General features: G+C 39.2%; 1 protein-coding gene across 1 annotated transcript in view; it reads right to left on the reverse strand.

Annotated features, from left to right (window-relative positions):
• The window catches only part of RAB21 (RAB21, member RAS oncogene family), a 28,075-nt gene extending 8,435 nt beyond the window's left edge, over positions 1-19,640 (reverse strand). Inside the window, exons 1-4 of the mRNA XM_007448773.1 lie at positions 19,491-19,640; positions 6,401-6,460; positions 5,317-5,424; positions 2,020-2,083 (exon numbers count right to left, since the gene is read on the reverse strand). Coding sequence (XP_007448835.1) covers positions 2,020-2,083; positions 5,317-5,424; positions 6,401-6,460; positions 19,491-19,640 — 382 coding nt within the window. The remainder of the gene's footprint in view (positions 1-2,019; positions 2,084-5,316; positions 5,425-6,400; positions 6,461-19,490) is intronic.
• Positions 19,641-20,231: the final 591 nt, after the last annotated feature.

Below are 20,231 nucleotides of genomic sequence, written 5' to 3' on the forward strand. Positions count from 1 at the left end.
TACACAGATATGGTAACTTCATGAAATTTTCCTTTTGCGGTAAATGGGCTCTCAAAATTCTTCCAACTCTGAATTACAAATAGAATTCCATGTCACACTTGCCAACGGAAATGGGAGAGTGAGAGCTTTTTATACTTTATACCAAACATTAATAAACATTATATAACATGAAATGAGACGTATCTAACCCTAATTGGGGGCAGTAAGCTACCAGTTTCAATATTACTAAACCTTCTAAGAATATGAACATGAAGAATACAAAGTTTAAGTTAATTATCCTAAGTTTATTCACCCAGCTCATTTTTTTTTTTTTTTTTTTTGGCCATGCTGCGAGGCTTGTGGGATCCTTGGTCCCTGTAGCAGAGATTGAACCCGTGTCCCCCTGCAGTGGAAGTGCATAGCGCTAACCACTGGACCACCAGGGAATTCCCACCCAGCTAATTTTTTTAAATGTTACTTTGTAACCTTGGTCAAGTAACAAGTTCTTGAGACTTCTTTGACTTTCCTTTTTTCTTTCTTTTTTTTTTAAAGATTTTTTTTGATGTGGACCATTTTTAAAGCCTTTATTGAATTTGTTACAATATTGCCTCTATTTTATGTTTTGGTTTTTTGGCCCCAAGGCATGTGGGATCTTAGCCCCTCAACCAGGGAGGAACCCACACCCCCTGCATTGGAAGGTGAAGTCTTAACCACTGGACTGCCAGGGAAATCCCTTCTTTGACTTTCTTAAGAATATGTTAGCTATGTTTCTTGGAATGTGTTGGTTCCTTCCTCTCTTCTGAGAGATAACCAGAATCCCAAATCATCAAATCTTTAGTCATTCACCTACTGTGACCACTTCCACTCCCAGTGAGTCCGATATACCAGACAGACAAAAGCAGGCCAAACTCACTAATGACTAGCTGCAGTTTTGGTCCCAAACTCCTATGTGGTCTACGACTCCAGTGTTCTTGTTTGAAATATTCCCACTATCTAGCCTAACATCTAGCACCTAGATTAAAAAGCAGGCCAGATCAGCTCCTGTTCCTCTCCCAAAACTTGCACCCTGATCTGGACCTGTACAGTTTACCAATCTAATGGTGATAAAATGTAAGAAATGTAAACTCAGGTTAAAACAAAAAAATTCTTAAGGCTAAAAGCAGAATTTGCCCACGGTGACTACTCCATTCTATGTCCTCCACTAAAACTACCCTGGTTTCTCCCAAGCCATTTATCAGTTACATAAAAAGGAAGAGAGAAAACAGCCTGAGGCTATTCATAAGGATTAATATCATAAGCAGAGGAGTCTGAATAACTTCAATTTGAATCCCATCTCTGATAGCTGCATGATATTGAGCAAGTTATTAAGTATGTATCTCCAGGGCTCAGCTTCCTCTACAAAGCCCTCATAGGGTTGTGAAGATTACATGAGATAATGTCCACTGAGTACACAGCATAGTGTCTGGAATAATTTATTGCCCAATAATTAGCTGTTATATCATAGAAATAATACTCTAAAGAAAAAGGAAACCAAAGAGAAATGCCAGGAGTCCAAGAGTGAATTCTAGAGTTGTTTTACTTTACCTCTTAAGATATTTCTCCAGTCTAGTATATCATGATCTACTTATATCTTTGGAGTCAAATTTGTTTTTAACTCAAAAATGTGTATAGTTAAATATATAGAACAAGAACACAGCTTAACTCATTGATTTTAATTATATTGTAAAGTAGTTGCTGAACTCTTCTTTTCTAAAACAATCTTATGATGAAAAACCAAGGGTCAAGTTGAAGCAAGGCTGGGGGACTTGAAGCCCTACATGTTTAGGGCTTCCCACTTGCTCCCCAAAGGCATTCCTTGAAGTACAGATGTCTGAATCTCCTGAAAGATCATTTCCAAATCCCAAATTATACTAAAATATTAAATACTAAACTACCACTCTTCTTTTCTCATGTAACTTTAAAATGAAAATTACTTATTTACTATTCTTTAATAAAGTGTTAAGGAAACAAAGGACATTTTTAAAAAGTAATGATGCTTACCAACTATACATAAACAGATTTCATTTCCCAACATTTTCCGTAATTCTTTGACCCAGTTTTTAACCTGTGTACACAAAAGAGTAAATATTAAAACAAATCCTGTAACAATGACGACCATTACAACACCCCAAAACTCAACACTGTCAAAATACCTCAAAATTTTGTCTAACAGTCCATGTATTTAGTTATTACTAGGAATGATTCACTGTAGGATCATTTATATCACAAACCACACACACACAGAAAAACATCCAATGGAAAGATTTCTCTCTATATCTACACATAAGAATAAACAGAAGCATCTCTAATTACAGACTTTCATAACTGCCCATAAATCCAAGCAAAGCTGTTCACCAAAGCAAAAGCATGTCAATTCCAGCCTCTGATAATAGATGCTTATAGAGAATCACTTTGGACTTAAGAAAACATGGGCTTAATTAAAAATCTTTTGTACCCCAACTGGGTCACAAATAGAGGGCATAGGAGCTTCTGTGTCACACATTTAAAGGAAAAACAAAATGTATATAGGTACCAAAAAGAGTTAAATAAAATTTCATCCTTTGGTGTAGGATGATAGGTTTCTTCAAGTTCAGCGCTACTGGTATTTTGGCTCAGATGTTCTTTGTTGTGAGGGACTGTCCCTGTGCTACGTATGATGCTTAGCAGTATCCCTGGCTTCCTACCCACTAGATACCAGTTCCATTCCAGATGTGACAATCAAAGATGTCTCTAGACATTGCTGCCCCCTGGTGGAGAGCCCCTGGTGCACAATGACTCCAGTGGCAAACTGATTCTTCACTACGGATGGAGCAGAGCAGCAGGCACCGTTGGGAGTAAACTGAAATTAAGTAATTTTTTTTTTTTTTTTTTTTTTTTGCTGGGCTTCCTTCCTTCCTTCCTTTCTTCCTTTCCCTCTCTCTCTCTTTTGCTGTGTCGGGTCTCAGTTGTGGCACACAGGTTCTTTGTTGCAGTGCGTGGGCTGTCTAGTTGTGGTGCACGGGCTCCAGAGTGCGCGGGCTCAGTAGTTGCGGCGCTCAGGCTTAGTTGCCCCACGGCATGTGGGATCTTAGTTTCCTGACCAGGGACTGAACCCACGTCCTCTGCATTAAAAGGTGGATTCTTAACCACTGGACCACCAGGGAAGTCCCTGAAATTAAGTAATCTTTTGAACTCATGATTTTAAATATACTGATTACAATAAAACAGGATAAAGAACCAACTTGGGATACCTACTTTCATTTTTGTGTAATGGAATTTAGTACGTATGCAATCAAATGACACAGAACTTATATACCTTCCTAAAAAAAATACACACACATCTACAAATAACAAAAATTACATTAGATATGTGTGATAAGCATTTACTGTGCATATGTTCCTATGCATGAAGTAACAGTTTCACATGCCTATTCTCTGCAAGAATGCAAAGGAACTGTAGTAAACACAAAATCTGTATAAAAACAAAGGTAATCAACAATTTATAATAGCACTGAACTACACTTTTCTCAGTACAGTCCCATCTTTTTGTTTCACTCACATATATGTATAACATGTTCAGAGAAGCATTTAACTTCCACCCTTAGTTGATTTCATATAAGAAAAATCTGACAATACTGGTATAAAATGTACATCCTCATCACTTCAAAGGAAACATGCCAGAATCCAATTATGTTATTACCCTACTCCCTGTACATACAGTATCACGACCTACTAAATCTAACCAGTTTTTTTAAAATTTGTTATTCATCTGCCAGCAGATCCCCCTCCACAGGCATCCTATTCATTACCCCCATACACTCTGTCATGAGTTAAAGGTGGTCACCAATTCTTTGCCAAGAGTATTTCCTCTCTCTTTGACTCTGGGCTAGCCTTGTAACTTGCTTTGGCCAAGAGAATGTGGCAGAACTAATGCCATGCCAATTCCAGACTAAAGCCTTAGGAAGGTCAGGCAGCTACACTCTTGGGATCCAGCTGACACGTAAGAAGCTTTGGCTGGAATATGGAATAATGAGAGCATGTGGAGAGAGTACTGGAGAATGAGACACCAAATGGAGTGAGAGGCCATGTGGAGGAAAACCAGGTCCTCTTGGATCCAGGTTCCCACCCAGCCAAACTCCCAGTTCAGTGCAGCTGCATGAGTGACTCCACTGACACCACATGGAGCAGAGGACTTGCCCAGTCTACCCTCAAAAAACCACGAGAAATAATATTTCGTTGTTTTAAGTCACCAAATTTTGGGGGTTTTGTTATACAGCCAGAAATAACTGGTCACTTTTCAACCTAATAGACTCTACCTTCTTTTAAGCAATAAAATACTTAAACCATTTCTTTTTATGCCAAGAAGGCAGGAAGGGAAAACAACCAGCACCCCACATATATAACTTTTTAAAATGTCATTAAATCTGAAAGCTACCGATTGCTTCATTTTTCTACTCCTTGGACTAAGTTTTTCCACATGGCATTAATAATCCAAGGGCTAACTTGTACATCTGCTTCATCAGTTAAATACTAGGAAATAAAATAAAAATAAAAAACTAAGAAGGCAAGTAATTCCAACAAGTACAAACCTGTAACTCAAGGCAAGAAAAGTTTCTACCTTGGGAATTACCCCCTTTAGTTAAACATCCTTGGCAAAGTTATTCCAAGAAGGGCTTTCAAAGAAAAGGTCAAATAAGTAACTAGTCACAATCCTAACTGTGATGAGAATTCAGAGGTAAGTTTAATGGTCACTCATTTTTGGTCCCAAACAACTATAAAAATTCTTTATTTTTGGTGAATGTTTAAAGAGGGGTTAAAAAAATGGAGGAACTTTAAAATGAACACTACCTAGACTGTCCTTTTAAAATTTATATTATATCCTCCAGGAAATTTAGTGAGAAGAAAGAGCTTAAACTTGATTTAGTTCTTCGTTTTCCTCCCCACAATTATGGAACCTGCCCGTGCAGCCATACCAAGTTATCAGGTGGCCAGTGTGTATGGAACCAAAAAAATGTACGTGATTTTTCTTTAATAGGGAGAAAAAAAGCCTCTATATTTTTCTGAAGCTTTACTTCAGATTATTTCCCTTTCCTAATATCTGAGAAAGCCATGTAATAAACTATTAAGAAATGATATCCATATTGTTAACATGAATTAAATACTCCATTAAAAAATATGAGTGGTCATCATTTATGCACAAACTATACTTTACCTTTAAAGCCAAGGCTAATTACATTAGTAAACAAAAGATGTTAATGCAGACTTGAAAAAAATCAGTGTTGTTCTATTAAGTCATCTACCCATAAGTAAACAGAATACCTTCTGAAACGAATCTTCATCTGTTATATCATAAACTAAAATAGCTCCATTTGAATCTCTGTAGTAAATTGGACCCAATGCATGGAATCTCTCTTGACCTGCTGTATCCTAAATAAAGCAATAAACTCTTATTAGGTCAGAAGAAAAAATACATCTGTTATTGTAACTACAGTGAACTTTTGTTTAATTGGAAAGTGGGGTATAAAGTTATAGATAACCCCAAAACACTGTTAGAAGAAACAAAACAGGTTACAAATAAAATTTTTAAGTCAAGTTATAATCAATATTTAATGTTTTACTGTTATATAAAGATTACTTCTCCCCTCCCCAACCTTCCTCCTCCTCAGCAATCTTCCCACCCTCACTAAAAAACCATTTCAGTTGCCAAAGGGTCAGAATGGGCCACAACGGCATTATAAGCCAGGAACAGGCCTTGCACTAAATTTAGGTTCTCCTCAGAGAGAGGAGACAAGGAGAAAGAGCATGCACCAGGACCACCTGCCAACAGGTACACTACTGCATTATCCTTGCCCTACTCTCCACTGGCCATTCCCTTGGAGGATTAGAATATGGAGATGGGAGAAAAAAAGGCCAGGCAGGCTGTCCACCCCTTTCTCTGACATGGAATACCTCTGAGTTGACCCTTCTCCAGCTAAAAAGTTATGATAGAACTACTCATGTATACAATTGTATGCAAGATAAAATTCTTAGCCAGATTTTAGAAAAAAAATGTTTATTTAAAAAAGGTTTTGGGGCTTCCCTGGTGGCGCAGTGGTTGAGAGTCCGCCTGCCGATGCAGGGGACACAGGTTATTGCCCCGGTCCGGGAAGATCCCACATGCCGCGGAGTGGCTGGGCCCGTGAGCCATGGCTGCTGAGCCTGTGCGTCCGGAGCCTGTGCTCCACAACAGGAGAGGCCACAACAGTGAGAGGCCCACGTACCGCAAAAAAAAAAAAAAAAAAAGGTTTTGGCTAAACTTCAGTTAACTAAAATAAATCCAGAAAATTTTGAGCCAATTAGTCATGAGAGAACCAGGAATAGGTACTCTAGGCCTTCACTCATACAGTTGAAAAGGTTAACTTACCCATATAGCAAGATTTACTCTTTTCCCACCAATATTTAACTTCTTTGTTAAGAATGATGCCTAAGAAAAGAGAGATATACATTAAACAATGTTTCACATAAAATAACATTTTTTATTCTCCAAACTACAGATGAATGAATCATATCAATATGAAATAAGTTATCTGGGAGAAAAAGTAATCACTGAGTTTTTATTAATGATTAAACATTATTTCCACTGAAGACAGAACATTATTTTTACTCTAATCTAAGAAAAAGATATTTTGTTTTATGAATACAAGTTATGAAAACTACAAAAAAAAGGGTAAATATGTTTTCTTAGTTTTTTCCTCATTACAGCATTTTCTTCACATTTAATTTGATGCCACCTACCTACTCATTATAGAAAGCGTCTAAGAGACTTCTAAGATGAGATAAAAGAAATGTTTACTGATAGTTAACTGTATGAATACCATTATTATTGGAAATTTTCCTGCAATTATTTTATAATTCAATTATTTAAACTATATCTAATAATTGCCCTAGGTACTAATGTCACAGAAATGAAAGGAAATGGTTCCAGCTTTCAAGGAGCTTATAGTCCACTGCAGAAATTAAAATATAAAGAGAATTAAAATACCATATGATAATCGTTAAAATGGACGGTCTTGCCAAGTATACTACAGAAAAATGCTGAGGAAGGAAGTGTAAAGCCTGCTTGGATAAGTCACAGAAGGCTTCAGAAAGAAGGTAATGATCTCCCCTTTAGGAGTAGAGTAGTAGGGCTTTTTCCTGACAGAAGCCTGAAACACATAACTCCCCACTCTATGGGAAACTCCCAAGTTGGTCTGGTGGACGCTAGAGATGAGACTACAAAGATAGGCAAAGGTTGAATTAATCGGAAAAAAAGTCCTGACTCCATATCTAAGCCTATGGGCTTTACCTTGTGGGTCTCAATAAAACGTGTTCCAAGACACTAGACAAGTTTTTTGTTTTTTAATGTATACTACAGTCAGGTATATTTGGGGACTGCTGTATGTTGCTCTATATCCCCTTTGTGCATTCACAGTACCCATCAGCACACTAAAATTCTACCAAAAGGAAGGCTGACTAACTGCATTTATACAAGCATTTCCCAAACTCATTTGACTTCTTTTTCTCTAAAAAAACACCTAACTCATCCAAAGGAGTGTTAGGAAATAATACTGTTGACAATGGATAATCAATGAAGGGTTTCTAAGCAGTGAGGACATATAAGATCTATATTTTAAGCGAATGACTACGATAGGAAGAAAGAACAGGACTAGACCTGGAAGACAGGAGTCTATTTTAAAGCTGGAAAGAAAAACATAAGGGGCCTGAACTAAGTGCATGAGGACAGAAAAGAGAAAAACGAATCAAGTAATTGAAGAGGGAATATAAGCAGAAACCAGAGTCAGATGACCTGTTTAAAAAAGGAACAAAGAGCCAACTTCAAAGCTATGCAAAGACAGTCACATTTAAGTGTATATATATATAGAAGAAAGTGCAGAGATGGAAAGTAAAACAGATAAAAGGTTAGGATGGTGAATTATTACTGAAGGAGAAGGAACCTAGATTTCAGGAAGGACTTTATGCTGTATGTATACCACGGAAAATTAAAACTAAGAAAAGGTCACCAGATTTAGTGATGAACTAAGGAATCTACAGAGACACAAATGGCAGAGCTGAGATCCAATCCAGGAATGTCTGCCTTCAAAGCCCAAGCTACACTCAAGATATTTTATTAAATAAAACACAGGTTAGGGGCCTCCCCTGGTGGCACAGTTGTTAAGTATCCGCCTGCTAATGCAGGGGACACGGGTTCAAGCCCTGGTCCAGGAAAATCCCACATGCCGCAGAGCAACTAAGCCCGTGCACTACAGCTACTGAGCCTGCGCTCTAGAGCCTGTGAGCCACAACTACTGAAGCCCATGTGCCACAACTACTGAAGCCCGCATGCCTAGAGCATGTGCTCCACAACAAGAGAAGCCACCCAATGAGAAGCCCATGCACCGCAACGAAGAGTAGCCCCCGCTCACGGCAACTAGAGAAAGCCCGCGTGCAATGAAGACCCAACGCAGCCAAAAAATAAGTAAATAAATAGAATAAATACATTTATTTTAAAAACAAAACAAAACACAGGTTATACAGAAAAGGGTATAAAATAAATTCAATGGCAAAATGACAAAGAAATAACTTGGAATATGAGAAGACCAAATACATGTTACGACAATAAATATGAATAAAGGACTATTTCCCACTCATAGCATAAGGGTGAAGAATATCAACTTTGAAGCAGGACTTTGGATTTGAATCTTAGCTTTGCCACTTATTAGCTGTATAATTTATTTGAATTCAACTATTTGTTCTGTTTCAATATCAATGTTATATAAAGAAACTCAAAACCTGACTCCTATCCTAATATTTAATAGGTAAGTAAACTTAAATGCCTCCCTCTCTTCTTTCAAACATATTTAAAGTTAAACTGATCTTCCCTCCAAAATCAGCTTTCCATTCCAACATTAGTATTTTGATCACATTCTCCAAGTCACTGAGGTTTAGAATCTTAGGAATATCATCACTGAATATTCTTCCTCCCCTGTCATCCCATATTCTAAAAAAACCTACCAAGCCTTGTTTTTACATTTCCTCTGGAGTTCTATGACCACCAGTTTCATATTATGTCATAATATAAATACCTTTGGTCTCACCTCACACTCTGGTTCTCTGGTCTACATGCTAAATTATCTTCCCAAAGCCTCCATGATTAAAAACAAACAAAAAAACCATTATCATATCCATAGCTGAGCTCTCTAATAAGTTATCATTTTTAAAAAGTATGCTTGAACTACATCCCTGCTGGCAGCTAATACCATAATAGCCTTTTTGTCATGAGTTTTGTGGGGATTTCTCAGCAGAGGGGAGTGAATTATAGCTGGTAAAGCTCCATCATTTTCTTTCTACTATTCCCTCTGAAACTTACCATCACTCTCCCATGGTAAGTTCAGAGACAGTGTTAAGTCTCTCCTAAGGAACTACGGATGTATAAAACAATTTTATGGAAAGAGTACCACAATGAAAAAAAAAAAAAAAAAAAAAGAAAAAAGGAAAGAAGAAGAAAAAGACAATAACCTAAGTGTCCATCAATAGGCTATTTTTTAAAAATATACAAATATAGTCCATCCATACAGTGAGACACTACGCAGTCATTTCCACTACTATTGCTAATACTAGCTAACAGTTATTGAATGCTTACCTTCCACCAGGTACTGTGCTATGTACTTTTTACAAAATCATTCATAAGCTTCTCCTTTATAAAAGTCAGGGAGCCCTAATCTACAAATAAAAGTCTCAAAGCCTATCTTTGTATCCAAGGACCTCCACCATTTATCCACATCTATCTTCCCAAGAAAGCTTCCAGTATTCCTCTACTTACTCAGAAACTCATATAGTCTATATTATACATTCCCTCCAATTCTGTTTGTTGATAAAATTCCTCTCTACTTTGGGCCTATTCTTTCTCTATCTGGATCTCACCTATCAAGACCAGTTCATGACCTACACTCTTCTTCCTTGAATTTTTAAGCTTTCTCATACGACCCAGACAACCCACAGTGAATTTCTCTATGCAGAAGAACTTTAGGGAACTTAATCTTGTAATATACAGCATATACCACCTTGTATTTTAAGTTAACTTTTCATGAGTATAAGTCTTCTGTTAACTAGAGTACATATTTTTATTATTTAACACTTTCACAGTGCTTATAATGAAATGGGCAGTGTTCTAAAAGCTTTTCCATATTAATTCACTTCTCGTAACACTCTGTGATTAGATATAATTATTATCCAAATATTACAGATATGGAAACAGAGACAAAGGAATGGTAAGTATATTGTCCAAGGTCACACAGCAAGTGACAGAGTAGGATTTGAAATGAAGGCAGTCTGGCTCCAGACATGACTCATAACCACTATGCTATGGTACCTCCCAGATTGAGAAGTGAGCTAACACTTCTCTAACAGAAGGGGCAGGGGGAACCATAGTGCTGCCCACAGCGGACTTGCAAATGTTGTTACTGTAGATAAACATATCCACAAAGTGACTCGTATAACTCAATTTACATAAAAGATGTGTTCCTAAAAGTTTCCTTATAAACCAAATTATTTTAACTCAAATATCTGATGCATTAGTAAAGCACATTACCATAGGGTCCCCACTGTATCTTTTTTTTCCTTCATAACAAAAAACTTAAGTCCCACTCTATGGAAAGAGTTCTTCTGTAATACAAATCATCTCATTTTACATACACCGTAAGTTTTTAATATTTTATATTTTCTTAAAGAACAAACATCTGTTTTAAAAACAAAAACAATTATATTTGAGAATAAAGCTGCAAGATTTTATGTAACATCAAGACAGCAGCAAACGATCAAATGGTTGAAATCTGTTTTGGTCTTTTTTTCCTACTACCTCTATGACATATACTTAATTTGGCCAGACTACTGAGATATCATTCATGGTTATATAATACTTACTCTGGGGCAGAGGTTCTTAATTCTGTTACATGGTAGTAAGAGTGGGAGGGAGGCATGATCATAGACTTCTTTGAGAATCTGATGAAAGCTATGAACCCACTCGCTCTCAAGAAAACTGCTCATATGCACATATAAAATTTTTTTCCCCACACTTTCCCAAGGGATTTATAAATCCCTGGCAATATCTCAGTGAAGAACCCCATCTAGAAAGAGCAGGGGACAGTGGCATAAACAACATCAATTCAAAGGTTCTAGGAATATGGGAAGGAAAAAAAAATAGTACATACTGTGTGCCACCGTGCTTTGGCTTTCTCATTTATTCTTTGTAACAACCCTGTGAAGTAGGTAATTAGCCCTGTTTACAGTTGTGAACCTGAGATTTAAAGAAATACAGTGACTCACCCAAGGTCAGCCAACTTAGTCAGGTACTTCAGTGGATGGAAGCCTGTCTGACTCCACAGTGCTTTTTCCATTGCACAAAGCTGCCTATTCCAGAACATACACACATTCTTAACTTGCCACTCCTCCACTTGGACACTAAGTGTTCCTGGACACCAACTCATCTCCCAGAATATTCTCAGGGTGGGCACAAAGTAATGAGGATCAAAGTAATGGTACATTTCCCACCTTACTCCTCCAAACCCGGAGTTACAGCACCACTATTTCTTCTAATTCCAATGATTTCATCTTCCAAACTTTAGGGGTACTGACAGACTTAACAATCTCATTAGACATCTGTCATCTGCACCTGATGCTTATTTACCCAACATCTTAACTGAAATCACAGTGGATATTTTTTTAATCTCTATTAAAAAAAATAAGATTATAGGAGAGATAAAATAAGAACAAAGTACATTTGCCAAATGAAAGTCTTTTCATAACTTGTTTCATCAATGTTTTTTTGTTAGCCAGATCACTTGTTCTTGCTAATCACTGGCAAAGCAAAATACCTAATGCAGCACAGTAACTGACGGTGGACAAATACTTTCCTGTCTTTATCTAAGTTCAATAGACTTTCATTAATAATATGTGTGTTTAACTCTTAGAGGAAAACATAGGAAGAACAGTCTTTGACATAAACCACAGCAAGATCTTTTTTGATCCACCTCCTAGAGTAATGGAAATAAAAACAAAAATAAACAAATGGGACCTAATGAAACCTCAAAGCTTTTGCACAGCAAAGGAAACCATAAACAAGACGAAAAGACACCCCTGAGAATGGGAGAAAATATTTGCAAACGAATCAACGGACAAAGGATTAATATCCAAAATATATAAACAGCTCACGCAGCTCAATATTAAAGAAACAAACAGCGCTTCCCTGGTGGCGCAGTGGTTGAGAGTCCGCCTGCTGATGCAGGGGACATGGGTTCGTGCCCCAGTCCAGGAGGATCCCACATGCCGCGGAGCGGCTGGGCCTGTGAGCCATGGCCGCTGAGCCTGCGCATCCGGAGCATGTGCTCTGCAACGGGAGGGGCCCCAATAGTGAGAGGCCCACGTACCGCAAGAAAAAAAAAAGAAACAACCCAATCCAAAAATGGGCAGAAGACCTAAATAGACATTTCTCCAAAGAAGACGTACAGATGGCCAAGAAGCACATGAAAAGCTGCTCAACATCACTAATTATTAGAGAAATGCAAATCAAAACTACAACGAGGTATCACCTCACACCACTTAGAACGGGCATCATCAGAAAATCTACAAACAACAAATGCTGGAGAGGGTGTGGAGAAAGGGAACCCTCTTGCACTGTTGGTGGGAATGTAAATTGATACAGCCACTATGGAGAACAGTATGGAGGTTCCTTAAAAAACTAAAAATAAAACTACCATACGACCCAGCAATCCCACTACTGGGCATATACCGTGAGAAAACCATAATTCAAAAAGACACATGCACCCCAATGTTCATTGCAGCACTATTTACAATAGCCAGGTCCTGGAAGTAACCTAAGTGTCCATCAACAGATGAATGGATAAAGAAGATGTGGCACATATATAGTGGAATATTACTCAGCCCTAAAAAGGAATGACATTGAGTCATTTGTCGAGACGTGGACGGATCTAGAGACTGTCACACAGAGTGAAGTAACTCAGAAAGAGAAAAACAAATATCGTATATTAACGCATGTATCTGGAACCTAGAAAAGTGGTACAGATGGACTGGTTTGCAGGACGGAAGCTGAGACACAGATGTAGAGAAAAGACGTGTGGAAACCAAGGGGGAAAAGCGGCGGTGGGGTGGGGATGGTGGTGCGCTGAATTGGGCGATGGGGATTGACATGTATACCCTGATGTGTATAAAATTGATGACTAGTAAGAACCTGCATTATGAAAAAAAATAATAATATGTGTGTATAAAATTAAACAGTTATATTATTTTTGCTACAGTTACTAACATTGTTTCAGGCTTAAGTATTTAAAGTATCTATTGGGAGTTCCCTGGCAGTACAGTGGTTAGAACTTGGCGCTTTCCCTGCCGTGGCCCGGGTTCAATCCCTGGTTGGGGAACTAAGATCCCGCGAGCAAGAAAAAAAAACAAAGTATCTATTAACTACTTTCAACTTAAGACATGGACATGAAAAGATTCAGCAAGATAATTCATAAAATTAGTCCTCTGTAGTAAGGCAATAAAAATTAGCTATCAAAAAACTAAGATGGGGCTTCCCTGGTGGTGCAGTGGTTGAGAGTCCGCCTGCCAATGCAGGGGACATGGGTTCGTGACCCGGTCCGGGAGGATCCCACATGCCGAGGAGTGGCTGGGCCCGTGAGCCATGGCCGCTGAGCCTGCGCGTCCGGAGCCTGTGCTCCGCAACGGGAGAGGCCACAACAGTGAGAGGCCCACGTACCGGAAAAAAAAAAAAAAGAAAGAAAGAAAACCAAGCTGGGTGCTTGAATACTTCATTTCTTGTCCTTTGCTTCTAAAATGAGGTATTATAATCAATTTAGAGTCCAAATAAATACTTTGAAAAGGAGAGTCAAAAAATCACTTCTAAGGACTAGCTCAAAACATAAAGCAGAAAACAGCAGTCAGATATAGAATATTTATATATTAGGAGTTCAAAGCCATAATTCAGAAAAACTCTTCTTAAAAAAAAAATCATCCACCCTTCTATAGCCCACATACTCTAGTAAAAATACTCAGGGAAAAGGGAAAGATTTCAACTCCTGTATTATATGGAGATATTGTAATCAAACTGGCTGAATCAACACTAAAGTGGCTTCAAGAACTACTTAGAAAATACTTCAGACATTCAAAACATTAATCTTACAAATAAGGAAATTAAGATTCCTAGACCAGGGGACTGTGACACCAAGTATAAAACCAACTGCTAGAACCTGAATGCCAAGTGTTGCTCAGGAGGTTAAGGTGTATGGAAGAAAAAAAAAGTAGTTGACCTAGCTTAAGCAAAAACGGTACACCATTACTATATGTGGGACCTCAGAAATCTAATCCAAGTCTTAGTTTCCTCATTTGCCAAACTGTTAGCATACTATCTGTATTCCCAGCCAACTTTACAGCACTGCTTTGCTAATCAAATGACAGGCACCTACCCTAGACTTCAGGAGGCAGACAGATGGAATTCCAGTTAGAATTCTAAAAAGGAAGATGATTTATGGTTCTGATTATAAAGAATGTTACTTTTACACAGGAGACTAGTTGAAAGTGATAGAAGACATCTAAATTAGAGTGCATAATCTTACAATAAGGGGAAAAAGAGGATTCAGCTAAAGAAAAGGAAATGATCACTCAGGAGCACAAATATAGAGAGATAAACCAAAGACAATAGAAATGGCACAAGCATTTAAGAAGAAAGAAGAAAGCTAACAGCTGGTTAAAGTACCTTACTCATCTTTATTTTATTTATTTATTTATTTATTTTACTGGTGAAGGTACTATGATTTTAATTAATTACATATTAAATGTTAAAAAAATGGAACTGAGGAGGGAATTCCTTATTTATATTAAAAGGTAAGTTACAAAAAATTCTATTTTTTAACACCTTTATTGGAGTATAATTGCTTTACAATGGTGTGTTACTTTCTGCTTTATAACAAAGTGAATCAGTTATACATATACATATGTTCCCATATCTCTTCCCTCTTGCATCTCCCTCCCTCATACCCTCCCTATCCCACCCCTGAAGGTCGTCACAAAGCACCGAGCTGATCTCCCTGTGCTAGTCAAGTTTAACATAACCCCAAACCAATGAGAAAATCACATAAGAAAGCTTTGAGGACTCTATAAGATCAAGTTTTCTTTGTAAGCAAGGTAAAGGATCTTGAGTTCTCAGAGAGCTCACCTACAATATTACTTCATAATTATCAGTAACCTAGGAGGACGTCTGCAAAAAGGGAGCAGTACTAAAACACCAAAGCATAGCAAATGTCACAATTTTCAAAACAGAAGTGACTTTCCATAAATGTTAATCCCAGACAAAACTCTAGAATGGATAATAAACAAATACATATGTATGCATAAAAATATAAAATGTAGCAGTCCCTCAGACCACATGCATTCTCAAAATAATTCATGTCAAATTAACCCCACTACCTTTTTGACTGGGTTACTATGAAAGAAACAAACACAAATTAAGCACCATCTATTCATCAAACAGCAAACATTCCTTAAACAAACACTGTGCCAGGAGCTTTAAAATACTATGGCTCTCTAATCCACATAAAAATCCTATGAGTGAGAGTCTCCCATTTCATGGATAAAGAGCCAGCTACAAACAGTAGAATAATCTGCCAAAATCATGACGGCTAAAAATCAGGAGCCAAAAATTCAAACTAACTTCAAAGTCCTGTCCCTTTTTACTACATCATATGGCCTCCTAATGCAGAAAAAAAAATGTATCTTGTTCTTCTGCAAGCATCTGACAAAGTATCTCATGATATCCCCTATAGGCAAGATTGATGTAGCTAGGGCAAAAAAAGTTAGTTAGGAGATTTGTAATGCTGGAGTAGCCATTTCCATTAAAGGCTTCTTGTCCACTAGGTAGCAGCCCACAACAGTCAGTCTTCTTTCCTGTTTCCATTACCATTAATATGTATAACACTCCATTTATAACTGTTTCTCAGTCAAGTGGAAAGAGGACTGTGGCTTGTGCATGGTCTGGAAAAAGCCCCACCCTAAGATTCTGCATATTTAAAGAGAAATATACCTCTGGTCACGTGTCACTGGACTATAGTGAGACTTGTGAAGAGCTTTGTACTTGGCCCTCTCTCTCCCCTTTCTTTCAGAGTCTGTTAATGACTGATGAGAACACTGAAGACATTCTTACCAAATCTTCAGGTGACAAAGTTAAAATGAGTAGCTAATCCAGCAGTAGAGACCATGCCTTATTTTTCTTTGCACGTCCAGGACCCAGCCTAGTGGCTGACCCACAGGAGCTCCATCAATGTTTCTTGAATTACAAAATCAAAATTCAAAAGGATATTAACAGACACTAACCACTGGAGCAAGTTTATCAAAGCCAACTTTAATGGATCAAATTCATCAGGGAAAAAAAGATTTAACTACAAAATCAAAGGAAAATGAACAAATGTAAAGTCTTTCTTTCTTCTTTCCTCCCTCCCTCCCTTCCTTCCTCCCCCCCTCCCTCTGTCTCTTTTTTTCAGCAAATAAGTCTAAGACAGCAGGCCCAATATTAATCAATGGGACAGCTGTCCAAAAGCTCAAAGAATCTTTTCTGTAATACTTCAGTATTAGAAAAGGATTCTCCACAGGGGAGGTGATAGCCTGCACTTCTTTGCACAGTTCAAACCACACTTGGAATAATTTCTACAGCTCAAGGCATCATATTTTAAGAGAAGTGAACAATGATCAGTGAAGTGTCTAGAAGAGATGTCAAAATAGTGATATGATTTAGAAGAATATTATAGGAGATCCACTAAAAGGAACCAGAGCTGTTTACCCAAAAGAAGACAAGACTCAAGGGGATGTAATAGCCATCTTCAACTATCAGAAGGGATGCCATGTGTGACTAAGATTCAGAGAGCAGGGAAATCTAGACACAGAAAAATGAACTGGAAAGTAGACCTGTCCAAAAATGAAATGTGCCACCTCAGGACATAGAGTTTTCCACCTTCTATAACAGTTCATCTCACCTCCAAGATGTTCAGACTAAAGTAGACAATCACTTGACTGAAATATTAAACAAAAGACTGAATTAGTGAACCATCAATTATCTTGGGTTCCTCTCAGTCTTTAAAATAGGAATGCATGAGAGTGTACTTTGCAAAGCATAAAATATTTTACAAAGATAGATAGTAGGTAGTTCCACTGACAAGAAAAAAGAGAAACTCTTCCCCTCATATCTCATGATGCATTAGCTCCTCTCCATCTGGAAATGAAAGGCATACAAGACTGTGTATTATGGCTCTCATGGAAGTCAAATTTTTCTGAGAACATTATTTAAAAAGATGAAATGAACTGATATCTAAGAGAAGGAGATTGAATATAATGCTGTTTCCATACATTGGTATGGAAAAATCCTCAATTCTGGAACATAATCCAGATACCGTTTGTGATGACAGTTATATGCTATGCTTTTGATACTACAGATCTACCATAACTTCATTCTCTCCTATGTATCAATAGATTTCAGTGGTTTCCTCTCAGATATTTAAAATCTTTAGCCAGCTTTTAGCTTCGAGGATGTTTTTGGAATGTATAATGAAAGTGTAATTTTTAGGTTGAAGGGCTAAATTATCTTTAAAAAAATTAAGAGCTCAGTTACAATGGTCTTCTCTTTTCTCTAAGGTCTGTAGCACAAAAGAAACCACTAAGGGGTAGTTTACCAATATCCAGAGATAGTGTGACTTATTGCTCAAAATCTGAAGTCATAACTAGATTCAAATTTCAGCTTGGGCACCAAGACTTGTGGCAATAAGATAGCCAGCAAATTACTCAACTTAACCACACCTGTTTCATCACCTGTAAAATGAGGTTAATAAAACTATCCACCTCAAAGGCTGTCATAAGAACTAAAAGACAGAAGAAAAGTAAAATACTCATCACAGTAAGAACTCACTAAATGTTAGCTATTGTTATTACTTTACCTAAATGAATTTCTAAATTTCCAACTGAGCATAGGTACTTACCCTAAGAATTTCCTTGATCTCACTAAAAACACTCAACTGCAATTATCAAAATTGTGTTAAGTAACCTTGTATAATAATGTAGGGGAAAAATGCAGGTTCCTGACATTCATTTTTTCAGATAGTATGCTTTATATAGGAGTAAAAACAGAGGTGTAAAAATAGAACAGGGATCAGAACCAGAGCATCTTTGTAAATTCTAGACTCAGTGGTTTAATAATAGCATCAAACATCAAATGTCACAACAATCAGGAGACTGTGCATTCTATTAGTGTCCATGAACTTACACACTACACAATCACTAATTAAGATCTATTGTGCAATTTAGGGTAATAATAATGATGGAGAGCTTACGCCTGACCAGCTCCTAAGTGCTTTTATGTATATCTGTCCTGACAAACCAATGAACTAGATACTATTATTATGGCCATTTTAACAGATGAAGAAACTTAGGCACAGACAGGTTAATTAACTTGGCCAAGATCACACAGTTAGTTTAAACGGATGGAGCTGCGCTATGAACCTAGACAATCAGGCTCAAAAATTCATTAGGCTTGACTGCCTCTGACTGAATTGATCAAGGCAGATTCGCTGTGTATTTCTTCTAATACGTGAAAACTGATTTCTTTGGAAGAGGGGGAGACTCCAACGACCTCAAAGGCCTGACTTCACGCCCAATGAATGATTACATTTTAACACTTTTCTGACTAACAATCACGTATCTGCAGATGAAAGCCGGCCCTACATTACAAGCAAAGAAAATAAATAGCAGCAGCAGCTAAGCTGTTAGTCTGAGGACCAACTGTTGGCCAGTATTCACATGACGTTTCCATGTGACTATGGGTCGACCCACATCGCCGAATATGTGACCCACAAGTCAGACCCAAGCAGGCAGCAATGGAACTGCGTAACCCACACGGGCAACTGGTCATTTCAAAAACCCTCCGGAGAGGAATGTCTTGCCAATCAGCACGTTACTCGAAGACAGGACAAAATGGAACTTGCACAAACACTTAGTCATCAGTAAGCGCTGAAGTTACAAATCACCTAGTTAGCAAAATCAAATCCGCAGCTAAATTCCTAATTCCGAAAGAAAGAAAAAGGGCTGACACTCGGTTGACTGACTGTAGGGTGAAGGCACCTAGGGCCCAAGCGGAAGCAAATCAAAGGGGAAACACTAGCCCACCGATGGGAATTCCACGACACGCGCAGCCACACTGGGGACTTTCCAGGGCCCTTCCACTCCCCTCCCAACAGCCTGTCCTTACGTGTCCAGGCTGCCCCGACAACGCGTGTTCCCAGGGCGAAATCGGAAAGGCAATCCGAACGCGGAGGTGACAGGCCTGAGATCTGAGAGCCCAGACCCAGACGACGGTGGCAGCAAAGTCCTCAGAGCCCCGGAGGAGTAGGGGCCCCGAGGCGCCACCTCCCGCTCCCCGGGCCCCGCACCTGCAGAGTGGTGATGTGCTTGTCGTTGAACTTGTTCTCGCAGTAGCGCAGCACCAGCGACGTCTTTCCCACGCAGCCTTCCCCCAGCAGCACCACCTTGAACGAGTAGGCTCGCCCGGCCGCCGCCCCGCCGCCGCCGGCCGCAGCCATCCCGTCGCGTCCCCGCCGCCGGAGCCCTAGAGCCGCGCCGAGCTCTCCACAGCCGCCGCAGCGCCTTCACAGCCGCGGCCGGCGCAGCCCCTCCGCACCGGAGCTGTCAGCCCCGGGCGCCGTCTCCACTCCCGCCTCCGGACGAGGCCTGGAAAGGCCGAGGGGAAGTCCGAGAATGAAGGGCCCCAGCCACCACGTCAGGCACCCGAGAAAAGGCGAACAGCGTTCCCTCTCCGCCTCCCTCTAATGGCGTCTCCTTCCTCCTACGTCACACTTTCGGGTCACATGACCGCCGCGGCCCCTGGGACTCGGCCCAGGAGAACGTGCCTGGACGTAGGCGGGGCTTCTGCGCCTCTTCCCGGGGGCGAGCTGGACGCGAGGGTACCACGTCTGGGCCGTCTCCCGCAGAGCTAGGCCGTCTGCGGGCCACCACCACTCTGCAGTTGATGGGAACCTGCGGGAATAAGGAATGAATAATTAGAGGCAAGCCCAGCTCAGGTGGAATATTGAAGTGCAGAATGTTCTCGTTCTTGCCCAGGGGCTGTCCACAAGGCTAATGACCTCTCCCATCCGGGGTCCCTGTAAACAGAA

Source organism: Lipotes vexillifer, unplaced genomic scaffold, assembly GCF_000442215.2.
Source record: "Lipotes vexillifer unplaced genomic scaffold, Lipotes_vexillifer_v1.1 scaffold329, whole genome shotgun sequence".
Taxonomy (NCBI): domain Eukaryota; kingdom Metazoa; phylum Chordata; class Mammalia; order Artiodactyla; family Lipotidae; genus Lipotes; species Lipotes vexillifer.